The sequence below is a fragment of the Prenolepis imparis genome, unplaced genomic scaffold (assembly GCF_030444845.1).
Source record: "Prenolepis imparis isolate NDT839.2.m4 unplaced genomic scaffold, iyPreImpa1.0 SCAF_13, whole genome shotgun sequence".
Classification (NCBI taxonomy): Eukaryota; Metazoa; Arthropoda; class Insecta; order Hymenoptera; family Formicidae; genus Prenolepis; species Prenolepis imparis.
Window position 1 is genome coordinate 99,346 of NW_028141171.1, and position 21,506 is coordinate 120,851.

The 21,506-nt window shown below is 40.8% G+C and overlaps 1 protein-coding gene across 1 annotated transcript; it reads left to right on the top strand.

Moving 5' to 3' along the window:
• The first annotated feature begins 988 nt into the window (after positions 1 to 988).
• Positions 989 to 17,939, top strand: LOC145944725 (uncharacterized). The gene is made up of 4 exons (XM_083053281.1): positions 989 to 1,169; positions 14,029 to 14,797; positions 14,904 to 15,270; positions 17,661 to 17,939. Exons 1-4 carry the CDS (start codon positions 989 to 991, stop codon positions 17,937 to 17,939), a joined length of 1,596 nt encoding a protein of 531 aa, XP_082909407.1.
• Positions 17,940 to 21,506: the final 3,567 nt, after the last annotated feature.

Consider the following 21,506-nt stretch of genomic DNA (forward strand, 5'->3'; position numbering starts at 1 on the left):
CGAGATTGTGATTAACTGTTATAATCGATAAATATATTCTTTATTTTCGATCAAGTGCGTGAGTGTATTCGTTCTAAATGTGGATACAATTTCTGAAAGAAGAAAAATTCGTTTATTATTCGGTGTGTCAGATGGGAACGTCTCATTGTTAACAGTCGTGCAACAATTATTCATCAGAAGTAAAGTCATCAAACACCTCTACAAGGTAAGAATAAAAGTGAGTAAGTGCGAGAGAGAGAAAGAGGGAGAGAGAGAGAGAGAGAGAGAGAGAGAGAGAGAGAGAGAGAGTGTGTGTGTGTGTGTGTGTGTATGTACGCACACACGCAAAACACAGCCATAAACAAACACTAACACATCGCGTGTAGCGAACAGCTGATCGCAGCGAGTGCCTCACACAGTCGCCCGCGTCGGATAATGAGTTGCGCCGCTCCTGCCTACCGCCCGTACTCGTGCCGTAATTCGCTAAATATTTCTTTTAATAATTTGAAAACTAAGCTTCGGATCAAATTTTGGCAAAGGAAAAATTGTCTTAGAATTCAGTCAGGAATACGACATTTTAAGGACAAACGGTTGTTTTGAATCACCCTGTATAGAAATTCCACGCCATTATACATTTAAAAAAGAAAAAATTAATGGTAGAAATATATCGCGTTGGGTTAAACGCAAAAGTCATTTTAATTGTGTAGGACGAATATATTCCGTTAGTCCAGCACAAACAGAATTATATCATTTGCGATTATTATTAATTACAGTAAAGGGGGCTACAAGTTTTAATGATTTGAAAACTGTAAATGGAGAACTTTGTCCATCATTTTCAGCGGCATGTTTGGGTTTAGGTTTAATCGAAGATGATGATGAATGGAAACGAGCTATGAATGAAGCTGTTGCATGGATGATGCCTCGACAACTTCGTAGATTATTTGTACGTATATTATTACATTGTCAACCATTACATCCTGAAGAGTTGTGGGAAAATTTTAAAGAAGCAATGTCTGAGGATTATGTTCGACATTTTGGTATGTTACAAGGACAAAATAAAGCTTATATGCAAATTAATAGTATGCTTCGTGCTGAAGGTAAAAGTCTTGCTGATTTTCCACAAATGGAACAGTTAATAGAAAATAGTGGAGAGGAAGATTACATGACACTTGATGAAGCTATGGAAATAGGTACTAAACAATATAAACAATTAAATGAAAAGCAAAAAGAGATAGTCGATATTTTATTAGATAGATTAAACAATGATAACAATCATAATAATTGTTTTTATATTGATGGTCCGGGTGGATCAGGTAAAACATTTATATATACAACTATCTATCATTTAGCTAGAATTAGAAATAAACGCGTGTGTACAATGGCTTTTACGGGTATTGCAGCGACATTATTGCCTACTGGAAAAACAGTTCATATGACATTTGGATTACCGGTTCCATTATTTGCTGATTCATAATCTGCTATTAAAATACAATCTAAAGAAGCTCAATATTTGAAAGAAACTGATATTTATATTTGGGATGAAGCACCAATGGCACCACGATATGCTTTAGAGATTATGGATAGAACATTGCGTGATGTTATGAATAATGATTTTCCTTTTGGCGGAAAAATTGTTTTATTAGGTGATGATTTTAGACAACTTTTGCCTATAAAAGTACATGCTACTCGAAGTGAAATTGTTAATCTTTCTATTAAATTTAGTTCTATTTGGAAACATTTCGTAAAATTTTCTTTAACACAAAATATGCGAGTTCTCCCAGAAGAAATTGAATTTGCAAAGTTTTTATTAGATATGGGAGATGGCAAATTAAATGATTTAAATGATAATATAGAAATTCCTGAATGTTGTGTAGCGCCTATTAATGCTGATATTGTTGAATATATATATGGTGATTTAATACGAAAAAAGTAGTTTGTCAAAGTAGCTAAATATGCGATACTTTCTGCAAGAAATGTTGACGTAGATGAAATCAATAAAAAAGTTGTTGAATTATTAGATATAGCTAATGAACGAATTTATACAAGTGTAGACAGTGCTATAAATGGTGACAATGGTGACATTGGTGAAGCTTTGTTACCAGAATATTTAAATACTTTATCTCCATCATCTCTTCCTCCACATGAATTGCGTTTAAGACCAAATTGTATCATTATGTTGATTAGAAATCTTAGTATCAATGAAGGTCTTTGCAATGGAACACGATTAATGGTTATAGAACTTGGAGATCATTTATTAAAGTGTAAGATTTTAACAGATGATAAAGCAGAGATTGTGTTTTTGAATCGTATAACATTATATTGTGAAAATATATATCCTTTTACTTTTTCCAGAAGACAGTTTCCGATAAAATTAGCTTTTGCTATGACAATTAACAAATCGCAATGACAAACGTTTGATAAAATTGGTTTAGATCTTTGTAAAGATGTTTTTAATCACGGACAACTTTATGTTGCTTTTTCACGAGTTCGTTCTTGGCAATCATTAAGAGTTTACCTTGGTAATCAACGAAATAATAGATACGTAAAAACTTATGTATATAAGGAAATGTATATTTAATTTTTTTTGCATTTTAAATCTGATAAAAAATGATTTATATTAAAATAACAATAACAAAGTAAATAATTTAATTTAATTTAATTTAGAAAATAAAAATAAATATCTTATCAGTATATTAATACTTGTTATGTAATATTAACAATAATTACGGTTTATTATTGTTATTAATTAGTAGTAATACTATGAGAGTTCAAACACAGGTCCTCTGAGGGGGGTGCGGGGCGCGGGAGGTTCTCCGGGCGAGGGGTATGACGTCACGCGGGGTGGGGGTATCTCGATGGTGCGGGGGCTGACGTCACGCAGGTGGAGGGGATGTTTCGACAAAGGAGGGGGAGTTTTCTGAGTGCAATATTTGTAGATGGTATCTTTACGACTTTTTTATGAGGGTTCTTAGACATTTTCCCAAAAAGGTATAGAACAAGCGCCGATGATTGACAATTTTGTACCCTCGTTAGTATAATTTTATTACGGAAGCGCCGATGTCCGGCTGCTCGAACTTGTCAACGGAGCGTTCTAGAATCCATAAAACTATGTTTTTTTTCATTTTATGGACAAAATGTCCATTATTAAAATCATTAGGATATTATGGAAAGAAATGAAGATTTTAAGGCCGACGCTGCGACGAACATGTCAAACGTTATTTATAGGTGCAAATGTAAAAGCGTTGACGTTCGGCAGTTTTGTACCCTCGCAGAAAATCGGTCGTAAACGAGAGCGAAACATTTTTCTTAATATTTTTTAAGGAAGAATGCAACGTATCGGCGCCAACATTCGGCAGCTTGTGTCCTTACTCCTCTATCCATAAAACCGATATCTCGGGAAACTATCTTTCGAGATACGCCAAATGATAGAAAAGGAGATAGAATTAGGTGAAATATATATAAGGAGGATGAGAGCGCGTCAAACCATAGTACGATTTGAAAGCGCATAGATGCAGCGGTGAAAAAAGTTTAGTGGTTACTTTCTTGTATTAGAAGTGTTAGTGGTATAATAGTGAATAAAAGAAATAATGGAAAACATTGAGCAGAACGAACGCGACATGTTGGAGCGGTCCCATCAAGTCACCACCTTGGGCGAATATTTTGAATGGGCGCTGCGCTGCGAGGACTTTATCAAACTGCTCGAAGAACGCTGTCGTGTCAAGCGTCCGCGACTCTCGATTGGATATAGACAATCTTTGGTTGCTAGAATCGCGCGACTCGAGGGTGCAAAGACTCGATTGCAGAGACAGTTTATACCCAGTGGTGGTAATTACAGTGGTGGTAATTACAGTGGTGATAATAACACGGGATGACTCGTTTGGCGAGAGATCGATACCGCGTTCGAAAATCGGATACTGACAGGTGCGGTGATTAACGATCTATATCGAACCGCGACAATTTTTGGAAGACGCTAGTAGTGTAGTACTCGAGCAAGTGCAAGATGTTATAAAAATACACAACTGTGCAAAAGTGAACACCGTATTCAACGGTGAGTTTGTCACAGGTGATAAGCGCGCCAACAAAAGTATTAACACGCGAAATTATGAACTCTTTCGCACGTCCGATTTACGCGAGTGGTATGAGCGGCATGTCATCGAATCCACATTGGCGTCTCTCAATTCAGGAACGTGATAGCGGATAGGCATTGTCATGAATCCTTGATCTTACGGTCAACGTCAACAAGTGCAATCCTATGCGTGCTGGGTGTTATTTAAACTTGCCGCGAGAAATTGTGACGAAGAGAGCAGTGGTGAACGTGCAGTCTAAAGACAATGCATGTTTCGCGTGGTCAGTGGTGGCCGCTCTGTACCCCGCCGAAAGAAATGTGACACGGGAATCTTCATATCCTCATTACACGACAGTGCTAAATTTACAAAGCATTGAGTTTCCGATGACGCTGAACCAAATAAAAAAGTTTGAACTGGCAAATAACATCTCAATCAACGTCTACGGCATCGAGAGGAAGAAGGAATTATCTATTCTTCCGATACAACTCACTGATCGGAAGAGAGAAAAACATGTAAATATGCTGTATATGGAGGAGGACGACAACGTTGGGCATTTTGCGTATATCAAAAATCTGTCTCGCCTCGTAAGCTCGCAACTGAGCAAAAGCAATGGTCAAAAATATATCTGCGATCGGTACGTATATTTATTGCAAATTATATAACAATTGTAAATAAAATTGTAAATAAAATTGTAAATAAAATTGTAATTTTTTTTTTTTTCTTTCACAGATGCTTGCACTATTTCGGATCGGAGGACAAGTTGCAGTCACATACAGTAGACTGTCGAGAAATGAACGACTGCGCTATCCGATTACCAAGCGATAAAGACAAGTGGCTCGACTTCGACAACTACAATAGAAAGGAGCGACTTCCCTTCGTGGTGTACGCCGACTTGGAGTGTGTGCTGAAGAAGACGCCGGAACATGTGTCATACTCCCAACATCACGAGGTATTCAGCATCGCTTATTATATACAATATTCGTACGACAACTCGTTATCCGCGTATAATTCTCGCCGTAGTATCGATTGCGTTTCATGGTTCGCCGAAGAACTTAAAAATTTAGCGCATCGCGTAAAGGGTATTTTGTCTGATAATGTCCACATGACAAAATTAACGCAAGATGAACGGGAAAAATTTCATAGCGCCACGCAATGTCACATTTGCGAAAAACCGTTTGTACAAGACGATACACGCGTACGCGATCATTGTCATCTGACCGGGCGATACAGGGGTCCCGCGCACTCAAACTGTAATCTAAATTACAAAGACTCTTATGTCATTCCTGTAGTTTTCCATAATCTATCCGGCTATGACGCACATCTTATCATAAAAGAAATAGCTACCGCGTATGAAGGACGCGTAGATGTGCTTCCAATAACAAAAGAAAAATACATTTCATTTACGAAGACTGTCAATAGTACCGACGACGATAAGATCGGAAAGCTTGCGTGAAATTACGATTCATCGATTCATACAAATTTCTCAATGCTAGTCTTGATAAATTGGCATCTTTTTTGAATAAGGATAAGTTAAAAATTTTACGTTCCAATTTTTCTGCATTATCCGCTCACAATTTTGAATTATTAACGCGAAAATGTGTCTTTCCGTACGAGTACATTGACTGCGTGGACAGGCTGCAGGACACGCGTTTACCACCGCGAATCGTTTTACAGTTCTTTAACCGGTGACACTGTATCCGAGAGCGACTACGCACACGCCGTCAACGTGTGGCAGCAGTTCTCCATTCAAATCTTGGGTGAATACAGCGATCTTTACTTAAAAACTGATGTTTTGTTGTTGGCAGATATATTTGAAAACTTTCGCAACACTTGCATCGCGAGTTACGGACTCGACCCTGCGTATTATTATACTCTTCCCGGGTATACATGGGACGCCATGTTAAAACATACACGCGTAAATTTCGAACTGCTTACCGATATCGATATGGTCATGTTTATCGAACGGGGTATACGCGGTGGTCTAAGTCAATGTTCAGGAAGATATGCGCAGGCCAACAACAAGTACATGCAGTCATACGATCCATCGAAACCATCATATCTCATGTATTTTGATGTAAATAATTTATACGGATGGGCAATGTGCCAATCATTGCCATATGCCGATTTTCAATGGGTCGACGACGTATCTAACTTTGACATCTCGTCAATAGCGCTCGATTCGACTACAGGCTATATCCTCGAAGTAGATTTAAAGTATCCACAACATCTTCACGAGACGCACGCTGACCTACCGTTTTGCCCGACGCGCGACAAGCCGCCCGGCAAGCGGGAAGATAAGCTTCTCGCAACGCTATATGACAAGAAGCGTTACGTCATACATTATCGCAACCTGCAGCAGTGTACACGTCACGGCCTTCGCGTTACAAAAATACATCGCGTATTACAATTCACTCAATCTCCATGGCTCCGAAATTATATCGAACTTAATACAAAATTTCGAACACACGCGAAAAATGATTTTGAAAAAAATTTATACAAATTAATGAATAATGCAGTATTTGGCAAAACGATGGAAAATGTGCGTAATCATGTAGATGTAAAATTACTGACAAAGTGGGACGGACGATACGGAGCAGAGGCGATGATTGCTAAACCAAATTTTCACAGTAGAAGCATCTTTTCGGAAAATTTAATTGCCGTAGAATTACGTAAACTCGAAGTAAAATTTAACAAACCAATCTCTGTCGGTATGTGTATACTCGGCATATCGAAAGTGTGTCTGTACGAATTTCACTACGAGTACATGTCACCGCTCTATCGTGAAAGATGCCAGGTAATGTACACTGACACAGATAGTTTAATATACCATATTAAATGCGAAGATGTATATGAGAATATGAAGCGCGACGTGAGCAAATTTGATACGAGCGATTACGCTGTGGGCAATGCGTACGGTATACCGCTCGTGAATAAAAAGGTACCCGGTCTAATGAAAGATGAAAACAACGGCGCGATTATGCCTGAATTTGTAGGGCTTAGAGCAAAAATGTATGCCTTGCGAGTGGATGGCAAGAAAGATACCAAAAAAGTAAAAGGTGTCAAGAGTAACGTCGTCGCGAGAACGATAACATTTGACGATTATACGCGGTGTTTGAATGATGATATTGAAATGACACGTAGTCAGTCTTGCATAAGATCGAAATTGCACGAAGTATACACCATTCGCGAGACAAAAATTGCTCTAAGTCCGTACGACGACAAGCGGTATATCATACCTGAAACCACTGATACATTACCGTGGGGACATTACCAGATACCCTTATAAAATATAATGTATGTGCGATATAATTTTACGTAACATATGTGTATGTATTTCATATATTGGAACGGAAAGGATGTATTAATAAAGATTTTGGATTTCACATATTTCATGTATATTGTAATATTTCAAATACTTTTATATGTTGTACACATTATATATTTTTAAATTTTTGAGTAATTAATAAATACAGTTTGTATGAATTAAATCACATTGTCCTTATGTATCCAAGAGTTGTGCGAATAGTCAAATCCCAGCCATTATACGTAAACCTCGTCACCCCTCCTGCGCAGTACTTTCTCCACGAGATATACGTCCGGATAATTCGTGCTATGCAACTAGTGCTCGTAAAACGCTCCAGCGACAGATGTTTTGCGATAGTCCTCGAGTAGATAGGTTACGGGATTAGTACGCTGCACTTTAATAATTTTAAACACTTCGGTTGTCCAATTTGGTGTGTAACCCTTCTCAAAAAGTTTCTTGTACTTGCTAACGCGTACCGGGTCCTACTTTGAACTTTGCCGGAGCGGCAATCTTTATGTTACTATATACCGTTTTTAAAAGTTTATCAGCGATCGTGGGGGTGACGTCGACGGGTCGCATGCCGATCGTTCGATGCTTGCGCGCGTTGTAATCCGATACGAGTTCCGCCAACGCGTCGATCCACTTGTAAGTTCCGTTCAGCGTAAACATCTTCCACATGTCGTTCTTCAGCGTGCGATTGAATCGCTGACCGATGCCTTCAATACCGAATATGTAGAATAGTGATTGATGTTATGTTTCCGTATGAGCCGTTGCACGTCGGCGTTATAAAATTCTTTCCCCATATCGGTTTGCATGTTTCTCGGGCATCTCTTACTATCTCGAATTATCTCGGCGATAGCGTCAGCCGTCTCGCTTCCACCTTTACTCTTGAGTGGAATGGCTCACGCATGCTTGCTCAACACATCGATGAGGGTGAGTATGTAGTGGTAACCTCTGTTGAAACGAGAGTACGGACGCATCTCAACGATGTCAGCTTGCCACAGGTCATCGTATCCCCGCACTATGACGTGTCTTCGGGGAAAATTTTTCCTTGCCGGCGCGTGCTGTTCGTTCACCAACTGCCGTTTTTCCAAACTATGTTGTTTCATCGCTTCGTCGGTTTTTCTCGATCGCCGTTTGTCGCTCGTTTTATGATTCATTTTCGTCTGTCGTTCTTCAATAGCCGTTCTTGTGCCGTTCCTGACCCGTTCGTAGCCGTTCTTGACCGATTCCTGAGCCGTTCGTAGCCGTTCCTGAGCCGTTCGTAGCCGTTCCTGACCCGTTCGCAGCCGTTCCTGACCCGTTCTTGAGCCGTTCTTGAACCGTTCTTGAGCCGTTCGTAGTCGTTCTTGACCCGTTCTTGAGCCGTTCGTAGTCGTTCTTGAGCCGTTCTTGAGCCGTTCTTGCGTTGTTTACTTCCGTTCTTGACCGATTCGAAAATCGTTCTTGATTCGTTCGCTGCCTTGTTCACAGTCGTTTCTAACCCGTTCGTAGCCTTTCCTGACCCGTTCGCAGCCATTACTGACCCGTTCGCAGCCCTGCTTGAGTTGTTTGTAGCCTTGCATGTAACCGTTAATGACTTGTTCATAGCCTCGTTCGCAGCCCTGCTTGAGTTGTTGGTAGCCTCGTTCGCTGTTGCTAGGCCGTTCATAGCCTCGTTCACAGCCCTGCTTGAGTTGTTGGTAGCCTCGTTCGCAGCTGTTGCTAGGCCGTTCACTACCACTACCACTCATTGTAGTTAGATAGTAGTTCGATAATCCTTCGTAGCTGTTCGATAATTGTTCGTAGCCGTTCGATAACCCTTCGTAGATGTTCGACAACCGTTCGATAGCCGCTCCTAACCCGTTCACTGCTGCTCATTCAGGTTGATAGCCGTTTCTGAGTTAGCGTTAGCCGCGCGTTGAAGTTCGTTTATCACAATCTGTATTGTCCGCACATCCTTCTCGAACGAAGTCAGCTTCTCATCTGATTCTTTCTGTTGATTCATCAATCTTTTAACGCAGGATTCCACATACAGTTTGTTGACGGCATCGGTGTCAGCCTCAGGTTGCGCTACACGACGAATCTTCCGCGACCTTGCGTCATAGTTCGCAACGACGCGACACAGAGCGTTTTCGTGCACATAACTTTTCACTAATCTATCCCAAGAACCGCTTGTGCCGGTTGCATCATTTCTTGGTTCGAATAATCCAAATTTGTTGATAGGCATTTTTTTTCCCGATACGAGTGACACTGATCGACAGATTAGATTTGTCGAGACACCATTCAATTTATAATAATGCCTGCTTCGCGAAGTTCCTCGATGATCGACAGGATCTCATTGTCGTGAGCGTTGTGGCCAGCTCGGCGCAAAGCGTCCAGCAATCGTACCCGATCTACTAGCTCGTTGGGGTCATCCCAGTGTATGTAATCGATCTTACTGTCGGTTAGCGCCATCGCGTGAGGCATGAATACTCCCTTTCCAGATTTTTTCTTTTCAATCGATATCAATGGTGCGATTATATGTTTGTACTTGTATCCCCTGTTGCTTCGTAATTGGCCTTGTGTGTCATAATTGCGTTTATGCGCGTTCATCGCCAATAATATGCTCTTGTATTTATGCATATCATCCTCCGTGTAAATGTCATCATCGGGAATTCTCTTGAAGATCAACTCGTATAATCCTGGTGTACCAATGTACCTCACATTGTCTATAATTATAGTCATATTTGTCAATGTCGAATCGTTTGTTACCGAGACGCATTTCATCCTTGTCGAAATAGACACCGTACACGTGATCGATTTTCCTTTCTTTGTCGCCACCGAGGAGAGTGCTCATGTACTCTTGTCCCAGTGGTCCCAAGTGCTTTCGCAACATTTCTTGACCTTCCAGCGTTTGTAATGTGTTTCGAACAAACGATGTTTCGAGCGTGCTGCCAGAGGTTTCGAAAACATTTTCGTTTGCGAGTGTTTCGGGTATCATAGGTTGTACGATTCTCGTTGTCGCGAACGGTGTAGAGGTTATCATCCAGTAAAGCATCCGATGTACGCGGTGTCGATGAGCGATTCGGGTTTGACCGTTTCCTCTTTTTCGGTGTCGCATCATCCTTCTCCTCTTCCTCCTCCTCCTCCTCCTCCTCCTTGTACCGCTTGATGGGTAAGATTTTAATCTTTGCGGTACTTTCCGGCTCGTTTTTCATCGCGATCGAGTTGTCGACAATCTTTTGTAGCGGCTCAATAATAGGTCTAAAATGGGTCTTGACCGCGATATCGTCATCGATCTTACCGGTCTTCAAAGCGCGATGTTTCTTGCGGATTGATTCACTCGTTTTCGCAATCTCCTTCGCTATCTTTTCACGCTCGCGAATATTATCGCTCTCAGCCATGTTGACAGAGTGTCGAACGCTCATGTTTCACCTCTCTCGACAGAACATCGGCAACGACTAATTGTTTTGCGGTATCGCGAACACGTTAAATCTGTTTCTGAATCGGCCGTTCGTAAGCGAGCTATCCTTATCTATCACTAGAAATCCATACTTTTGCTGCCAACAAGTACGACATAATTCACTGAAATCCTCGTATGACATGTCGGTATTCACGTGATCGTTGTACATATGTTTCAAGTTGGTACCATCCTGTTTAAACAAGATTAGCAGGTTTGCGTTGTCGCGTATAAGATGTTTCGGTATTCTTGCGTATGTTTGACAGAGATAGAAGCAGTCGACGTTCGAGTGGCGTCCCATTGAAAAGTATTCTCTTATCGTATTTTGTTTGTCGCACGCCACGTCATCGAAAACGAAATTCGAGTTTGGACATGCTTCGCTCGGTGGAATGACGTCACTGTTATTGGAGAATGTAAAATAGCCGATTTCATCGATCGACGTCAACAAATTCTCCAGATACTGATATTTTGGCTGTTGCAGCGACTTTGAGTACACGTACACGTTTTCAAAGCGGACGCCGTGCGGGCTTTCTATCAAACTAATCAACACGTTAGTTTTACCGCAATTCGAGGGGCCGCAAACGATCGCGCGTATAGTAGTCGGCAGTATCGTACCGTATCTACGCATCTTCGCGTTGTCCCCCATCGATCGTAATCTGGCGTCGTAATTCGTCACGCGTATCGTGAAAGGTTGTCGCACGAAATTCATTTTCACACTCCTGACTGGATCGAATGTCTGCCTATTTATAGCTGCGCGGAACCGCGAATTGCTCAGTAACGAAAAAATGATTGTCTTGCTATCAAGTTCTTACGATATTTGTAATTTGAGCGCCGAACAGCTACAATTTGTGTCGAAAACAGTTTTATTGCGAATGTGCGGCAATTACGTCCACTGCGTGTGGGACAAGCTTCCGGAACATATAAAGGCGGATTTGGAGGTTCAAACCTATCGTCGCTGTTTCGAACATTACAATCGACCGTGGCAGCGAACGCACATTGACGGTCCAGCGCCGATGATAAAAGATTGCAGCGAATGTCAACGAAAATAGGTAGAGGCCTATTAAATCTCGCAATAAACGCACTTTCGATCGAATTCCATATCCCCGGCTATCAGTTTTGCGGTCCGGGCACGCGACTACAAAAGCGATTAGCCAGAGGCGATCGAGGTATCAACTCATTGGACGCGGCGTGCCGTGAACACGATATAGCGTACTCTCGATATAGCAACGATCTCATAGAGAGACACGCGGCAGATAGGATACTCGCCAAGGAAGCGCAAACTCGCATCGTTGCGAGAGATTCGACTCTGACGGTGAGAGAGCCGCTGCCACAGCTGTCTGGGCAGCGATGAAAGCCAAGACGAAGTTCGGTATGGGCCTGAAGACGACAAAGACGAAGACGAAGAAAAAAATGGCGAAGAAACGAATATTTCCGGTAGCGAAACGTGGGGGTGTATTACCGATTCTACCAATGTTGGGCGCGCTCGGATCTCTGGTCGGTGGAGCGGCTGGTGTAGCAAAGATGGTGAACGACGGAAAAGCTGCACAACGTCAGTTGCAAGAGATGCTACGTCACAATCGCGCCATGGAAGGTCACGGATTGTATCTCGCTCCATACAAACACGGACGAGGAGTTTCAACGAGAAAAAGGGGGAAAAAAACGTCAAAGAGACGCTAAAAATGCCACAGGGCGTAACTACCAACGTACATTTGCTACAACTGGCAAAACGTATGCACATTCCGTATTTTAGAGGTGTTTTCATGCGTGATTCATTACCGATCGGTGGTATATATCGAAACGAGAGCGGCATCGTAAATTTGGATAACGCTAAAGGATCGGGTACTCATTGGGTAGCGTATGCAAAAAGGGGGGATCGCGCTATATATTTTGACAGTTTCGGCAATCTTCGACCGCCGAATGAATTGGTGCGATATTTAAATGTGACAAAGATACAATACAATTACACACCTGTTCAAACTTACAATCAAAGCATCTGTGGACAATTGTGCTTACAGTTTAGTAGGGATACTATGCCGGTTCTAACACGGGTCCTCCGAGGGGGGCGCGGGGCGGGGGGGTTCTCCGTGGCGATGGGGTATGACGTCACGCGGGGCGTGGGGGATCTAGTTGGCGAGGGGGATGACGTCACGCGGGGCGGGGGCGCTTATCGCTGTGCGGGAGACGCTTATCGCGTATTGTTTTTCATAAACAAAACAGCGTATTGTATTACTTTGAATTATCTAACATGTTTTATTATAAACAAAACACCGCAAAGTGAGCACCGGCATTCGGCCACCCTCGCGATACCTCCCCCACCCCTCCCCCATAAGGCGACGCGCTTTGGCGGTACTTCCACCCTCCCCCTCCCCTGCCCATATGTGACGTTTCTTCCTCATTGTTTAGGAAGAATTCTTTTGCGATAATTTTGCCGACATTCGGCCGCCCTCGCGGTACCACCCCCTCCCCTCCTCCATCTGAGGAGATCTTGGGAGGTCGCGCTAATCGCAATGAACACGTCGGGACGTGTTTTTTTCGCGGTAAAAGACCGTGTTGCATTACGCGCCGATATTCGGCAGCCTTTGCGGAACCTTTCCCCTCCCCCTAAACGGAATTCTTTCTCATTGTTTAGGGAGCGCCGATGTCCGGCCGCTTGAATTTTTATAAACAAAAATGAGCGCCGATGTCCAGCCGCTTTGTGTCAAAAGCGATAACGCGATGAAGGGAGATCACTTTTTTGATATGTAATTAAACAATCCGTTAATCATGAAGAGGGGAAGAAATGATTAGACGAAATATAATAAGGACTGCTGCCACTTCAAACCATAGTACGTAATTTGCAAGCGCACAGATACGTCGGTCGAAAAAAAAGTATAGCGGGTGCAAGTGCTCTATAGAACGTGATTTTAAAAAGTGTGGAGAAATGGAAAACATCTAGCAGACTGAACGCGACCTGTTGGAGCGGTCCCATCAAATCACCACCTTGGGCGAATATTTTGAATGGGCGCTGCGCTGCGAGGACTTTATCAAACTGCTCGAAGAAAACAGCCGTGTCAAGCGTCCGCGACTCTCCATTGGATATAGACAATCTTTGGTTGCTAGAATCGCGCGACTCGAGGGTGCAAAAACTCGATTGCAGAGACAGTTTATATCCAGTGGTGGTAATTACAGTGGCGACAATAACGCGGGAAGACTCGTTTGGCGAGAGATCGATACCGCGTTTGAAAATCGTATACTGACCGGTGCGGTGATTAACGCAGACTATATCGAACCGCGACAGTTTTTGGAAGATGCTAGTAGTGTAGTACTCGAGCAAGTGCAAGACGTTATAAAAATATACAACTGTGTAAAAGTAAATACAGTGTTCAACGGTGAGTTTGTGACAGGTGATAAGCGCGCCAACAAAAGTATTAACACGAGAAATTATGAACTTTTTCGCACGTCCGATTTACGCGAGTGGTATGAGCGGCACGTCATCGAAACCACATTGACGTCTCTCGAAGAGTTTCAGGAACGTGATAGCGGATGGGCATTGTCACGAATCCTCGATCTTACGGTCAACGTCAACAAGTGCAATCTTATGCACGCAGGATGTCATATTAAATTACCGCGAGAAATTATGACGAAGAGAGCGGTAATTAATGTGCTATCAATGGACAATGCGTGTTTCGCGTGGTCAGTGGTGGCCGCTCTGTACCCCGTTGAAAGGCATATGGAACGGGAATCTTCATATCCGCACTATACGACGGTGTTAAATTTACAAAACATTGAGTTTCCGATAAAGTTGAATCAAATAAAAAAGTTTGAACATATAAACAATATCTCAATCAACGTGTACGGTATCGAGAGGAAGAAGGAATTATCAATTCTTCCGATACGACTCGTCGATCAGAAAAAAGAAAAACATGTGAATTTGCTGTACGTGGAGGAGGACGACAACATTGAACATTTCGTGTATATCAAAAATCTGTCTCGCCTCGTAAGCTCGCAACTGAGCAAACATGATCACAAGAAATATATCTGCGATCGGTATGTATATTTATTGCAAATTATATAATTGTAAATAAAATTGTAAATAAAATTGTAAATAAAATTGTAAATAAAATTGTAAATAAAATTGTAATTTCTTTCACAGATGCTTGCACTTCTTTAATTTGAGCGAAAAGTTGGAGGCTCACATTGTGAACTGTGGAGAAATGAATGACTGCGCTATCCGATTACCAAGCGATAAAGATAAGTGGCTCGGCTTCGACAACTACAACAGAAAGGAGCGGCTTCCGTTTGTAGTGTACGCCGACTTAGAGTGTGTGCTGAGGAAGACATCGGAACACGTGTCATACTATCAACATCACGAGGTATTTAGCGTTGGCTACTATGTGCAATGCTCGTACGATGAAACATTATCCGCATACAGATCTTATCGCGGTGCCGATTGTGTCGCGTGGTTCGCCAACAAACTCGAGGAATTAGCGCATCGCATAAAGGGTATTTTGTCTGATAATGTCCCCATGATAAATTTAACATCAGACGAGTGTGAAAAATTTCATAGCGCCACGCAATGTTTTATTAAAATATGAGTAATTTTAGTAAATTATTTTATTTCTTATTTTCGATATCTGATTAAAATAAAATTCAGCAATATTTCATACAGTTAAATTGTGACATTAATAAATTATTCGAAAAGCAATTGATAATTTATAGTGTATAAAAGATCAGATAAATAATTTGCATAATAAAATAATTTGCATAATATTTTTTATTCTATTGTATAATACATGTATATATTGTATGTCATGTACTTTTCATAATCATTCATTATCTTATATTTTAAAAATAAAATATAGATGGACATTTCTGCAAGCAGCAGTACATCTCAAAATGTAGATAAATTGATAGACTTAAATAATATAAACGTAATGGAATTATTAACAACAAATGAAGTTTTGGAGAACGTTTAATGTATGATTCGACTTTGTAATTATGAAAAAGAAAAAAATTGTAAATTAATTTGTATTTTTAAAATAATTAATATTTAATTTCTTATATTGTTATTTTTTTAGTTTTTATTGACACGTCATATTTCTATATTTTTTATTATCAAATTGAGGACCATTTCGAAAACGTATTATATTTTCAAGCCCGCTGTTTCATTTTTTAATTAGTTTTAGTCATTTAAAGCGAAAATGAATGTTTTCAAATTTTAGGACCTAATGTAGATTGGCAGGAAGCAATGCTCGGTAGTTCCCTGCCATCCTCGTAAGAGCCCGCTGTGGTTTTAGTGAGGTAGGTCTTGAGCCCCCTGATCGATTCATTCGTGGATCAAGGGGAGCAAGGAGTCCCACATAACCCTCATCCTCTACCCAGGGGATGAGGGTACCATGAGGTTTCCACAGCGCAAAAAAAAAAAAAAAAAAAATCATCAGATAGATATCAATATGTTAGGTATTGACACTTCATATTTCAATATGTTTTATTATTAATCTGAGGACCATTTCGAAAACGTATCCCCATATTTTGAAACCCGATCTTTCATTTTTTAATTAGTTTCAGTCATTTAAAGCGTTAATTATTTTTTCCAAATTTTTGGATCCAATGTACGAATCAATATGTGAGGTATTGACACGTCATATTTCAATATTTTTTATTATCAATCTGAGGACCATTTTAAGGACGTATTCCCATATTTTGAAGCCCGCTTTTTCATTTTTTAATTAGTTTCAGTTATTTAAAGTGATAATTTTTTTTTCCAAATTTTTGGATCCAATGTACGAATCAATATGTGAGGTATTGACACGTCATATTTCAATATTTTTTATTATCAATCTGAGGACCATTTTAAGGACGTATTCCCATATTTTGAAGCCCGCTTTTTCATTTTTTAATTAGTTTCAGTCATTTAAAGTGATAATTTTTTTTCCAATTTTTGGACAAATGTACGAATCAATATTTAGGTATTGACACGTCATATTTCAATATTTTTTGTTATCAATCTGAGGACCATTTTAAGGACGTATTGCCATATTTTGAAGCCCGCTCTTTCATTTCTTTATTAGTTTCAGTCATTTAAGGTGTTATAGCCCGAACTATAACCAGTAGTTATTAGAAATTAGAATTTACTGAATATCTTTATAGAATACTGTAAAACATTTTTGCTTATAAAAGAGCGCTCTCGACAAACGCTCATCGCGTGAAAACGCTAACGCAGCGAGACACGCGCGAAGCACCGGAAACCGCGAGATGCAAGCGAAGACCTGCGACTTCAACCTGCTTCGCTTGCAGTTAGAACAAAAACGCGTGAATATTACTAACCAATCAGAGACCTGTTTCCAAGGGCCTCTCCCGAAAGAAATCCAAGAAACAAAGAGGATATAGAACGGAGAGCCCGCCCGCGAAGGCAGTCTCGAATACAACTCCTAAACATCAAGACGAGGTCGCTAATAAGAACCCGGAACATCAGAACGAGACTCACTAATAAAGACCTGAATTATTAGAGGAATACGAATATACGCATCGAATGTTACGCGAATATATAATTAAAGAAAGGACGAGAAATAAAGTGAAACCATATTCAATCCGCAATAAAAGTATATTTAAAGAAAAAAGAAAAGAGAATAATCCTCCTAACTTCCTACGAAGTCCCGGTCGACCCGAGGATCCTCATGCTTAATTCGGCGCAACCCCAATGCCTTGCTCGAGGCACACAATAATTCGATGGCAGCGGTGGGATCGCGCCGACGGACCGCCAGGACCAGCAGGAACCTGAAGACCTGAAAAACAATACAACCATATTAGAAAAATCAGGCACGTCGAAATAATCGACGGACAACATAGAAAGCAACATATTAAAAATTAAGACCGGCAATATACACACATACATAACGTGTGGAAGCAGGCACGCCAGTTAGAAAAGCAGCTGACGGAAATAACCAGAAGCCACAGTGCAGTAAGAGAGAAGGACGGACAACGCAAGCAATACGAGAAGCAAGCAGCTGAGAATCGAGTAGGATCGCCAACGTCCCAAGGACAACGCCGATCTGCGACAATCTCACGGACAACGCATCATCACGGAGCGACGACCTGCCGTGTCAAGCACGAGCACCGAGCCGCCAGCCGTTATCAGCCCACGAGCGATCGAGTTGCAGTACCAGCAGCAAGCCGTACCGAGCGATAAAGAGCGTAACGATGCGAACCGTAATACTGTAAGTCCGATCCTTATAATATTTCTGCGTGAATGTCGGAAGGGAACAAGACACCCCCGAAACCGATAGCGAACAAATCTTGGCTACATAGCGACTCAGCCAAACGAGCGATTCAAGCGTTACCATTAACTGTAGAAAGACTCGAGCGAGTTCGTAGAAAATTAGAGAACGAATATTCAAGCGAAAGCGAAGACGAATTACCTGCGAACGTCATTGTTAAACGCGAGTTCCCCTTCGATAGTTTTGACGAAAGTATACTAAAGACACGAACAGACGGTAATAACGAAAATATAAAAGAAATTAAAATACGCGCAAGCCAAACCCCTAGCAACGCGTCGCAGAAAAGTGGATGGTCAACTACGTACGATAGTAGCGATTTTGACTCTAACGAAGACAACATGTCTGTAATGCACACTCCACCAAATAGTGCAGCAGACGTATCCGTGGGTGCTGTAGACCGCGAAATTTGTCGCCTACGCGAAACTATAGAGCGCGGAAACGTACATCGCGTAGAAGTCGACGTACACAGGACACCCGCCGAACATAGGACACCCGTTGAAAACAACGTGAAAGAGGAAAACCCTTTGATGCGCGACGTATTACAAGGCCTACGAGACTTACGAATTGAAATGCGGACAGAAATAAATAAAATGTACGATTCGAGGTCACGCGGAGAGAGATCAGACGACAGTCATCAAAGCTCCCGCGAACGCGCACGCAAACGGGATGCAAATAGGCACCGCGATAATCGACGACATCTCCGTGAACACAGCCGTAATCAAGATGCGGAAGAGAGATGCTACAGTCGGCAAGATTTACGCGAACTCACTCCCGAGCGAGACCGAAATAATCAACGTGATCACCGCGACTACCCTCGCAATCGAGACGCAGGAGATCGACGGAATCTACGCGAACACACACGCGAACAGGGAGCGGATAGGCGCTACAATAGGCAAATTAGATCCCGCGAACGCTCTTATGATCGAGATTCGAACGAAGAGCACGAGCCTCGTATGGCTTGCGGACGAACCGAGCGTGACATCCGAAATCGGCGGAATGCCTCACAACGGTACATGTCACTAAAGGAGGCGCGAATAATGATACCGGAGTTCGACGGCACAACGCGAACCCGATTACAAGAATTTTTGAACTCCTGTACGTACGCAATTAAAAATATTCACCCCGATGACAAGGAAGCGTTAATTCAAGGAATATTATTTACTAAATTACGGGGAAAAGCCATGCAAGATTTCGAGACACGAGACATTCAAACGTTCGAAGAATTGAAAGACCAACTAGAAAATTCTTATCAAAGTAAGCGGAGTACAGCGCATTTACAAATCGAGTTCAATTCGCTCAAGCAAAACTTTAACGAACCGGCACAGAGTTTCGGACAACGCGTCGACAAACTTGCCAGGAAATTATATAGCTCAATGATTGAGGGAGAAAAGCGTTCGAGCACCTATAAGCGTGCTATTCTAGAAACCATACAAAGCCAAGCATTACTCAATTTCCAATTCGGGTTACGTAACGAATTGAAAATACTCGTGCGATCACAACGATACACAACACTCCAAGAAGCGATAACGGACGCAACCGCAGAAGAAAAGTTAATAGGATCTAATGCGTCGCGAACGACAAATGCATCGCAAAGCAAAACTGGGCAACAACCGCGACAAGGTCAACATAAAACCACGCAATGTTATAAATGCGGAAAATCGGGACATTACGGACGCGATTGCCGCAGCAGTAAATACGCGTTCCCAAAACCGGACAAGCCCCCTCGCGCAAATACCGTAGAGAAATTCTGCAATTATTGCAAAAAAACGCGGACATAATCGCGACGAGTGTTGGACTCTAAATGGAAGGCCGAAAACAAATACACCGGACCGCGATAAGGGAACCGATAATAAAAAATCGCGAAGCATAAATAAAATTGAAAACCGTAAGAAACCACAATCGCGAAAAAGAGATACCGAATCCGAGTATAGCAGTGACGAAGAAGAACGGCAAGAAGAAAAGAATAAAAAGACACGCGCGATAGAATATCAGGTGACTCACGTGCGACAGACGCCTCGTGGAATAGCGAGTCTGAATTTAATAACTCTACCTATACGCGAAGTAAAGAACGGCAAGATTAACATGCTCTACGATTCTGGAGCTACTGTCTCTCTAATAACAGTTAAACATCTGAAAGGTGAAACCGAGATATACAACGACAAAATTACTTTGATCGGCATAACCGGGCATAAAGCGCGAACAATAGGAAAATTCTACGCGACTATCGATTTAGGCAACCGAAAAATCAAACACGCGATTTATGTCGTAAAGGACGACTTCCCAATGGAATACGAAGGGATCATAGGAATCGATTTTCTACAAAAACAACAAGTCACGTGCGATTACAAAAAACAGGAGATTCAAATAGGAAACGCCATATTAAAATTATGACCGTACAATAAAATTCAATTAAAACCGCGTAGTGAAACGATAATACAAGCGGCAACGAATCGTAATAAGATAGCCGTGATAAAGGCCGAAGAAACAGCACCGGGATATATATTGGACGATGCCTGGTAGAACCAAAACATTTTCTGTGCTCCGTCAGTATAATCTCTAAAAACTCACCTTTAAAAAAAGGTAAAAAAGGCGCCTAGTTAAGGGCACGCCAGTAACAAAAATTACCCATTGCAAACCCATGTAGAATCCTATGAAAAATTAATCATTGCAAACTCATGTAGAATCCTAGGCAAAATTAACCATTGCAAACCCATGTAGAATCGTACCCATTGCAAACCCATGTGGAATCCTATGAAAAATTAACCACTGCAAACCCATGTAGAATCGTATTAAAAATTATCCATTGTAAACTCATGTAGAATCGTACTACAAAAGTAATGATATCTAAAAAAATTGCGCCAAGTGAAAGTAGAAACTTGTACCAGTGGAAAATTAAAGTTGCAAACATATATAGAGTCGTATAATGAACCAGTAAAAATTTAAATTTGCAAATGTAGAATCGTACCATAAAAAACTTATCTTTTAAAAAAAAAGATAAACAAGATGCCAAGTCCATGCGCCATGTGAAAAAGTGTTACACAAAAAAGTATTTTTAAATAAAAAGATCTGTCAATTGACAAAAACTTATATTCTAAAATTAATATCTCTACAAAAAATAATGTCCAAAAATTGCGCGAATAAATAAACATTTTTACAAAAAATTAAAATTTAAAAACTTATGCAAATTTAAAATTAATATAAAATAAAAAAAAATAAAAAAATTTTAGTTAAAAAAACTTGGCGCGCTGCTAAGTTTCAAAATTACAATGCATCTTAAAGTTACATTAATTAATTTAACTACAAAATATATATTTTAACTGCAATAAGTTTTAAAGTAACAATTTAATTTTAATATCATTAGAATATCATTTAGCAGCGCGCCAAGTTTTTTTAACTAAAATTTTTTTTTTTTTTTTATTTTATATTAATTTTAAATTTGCATAAGTTTTTAAATTTTAATTTTTTGTACAAATGTTTAT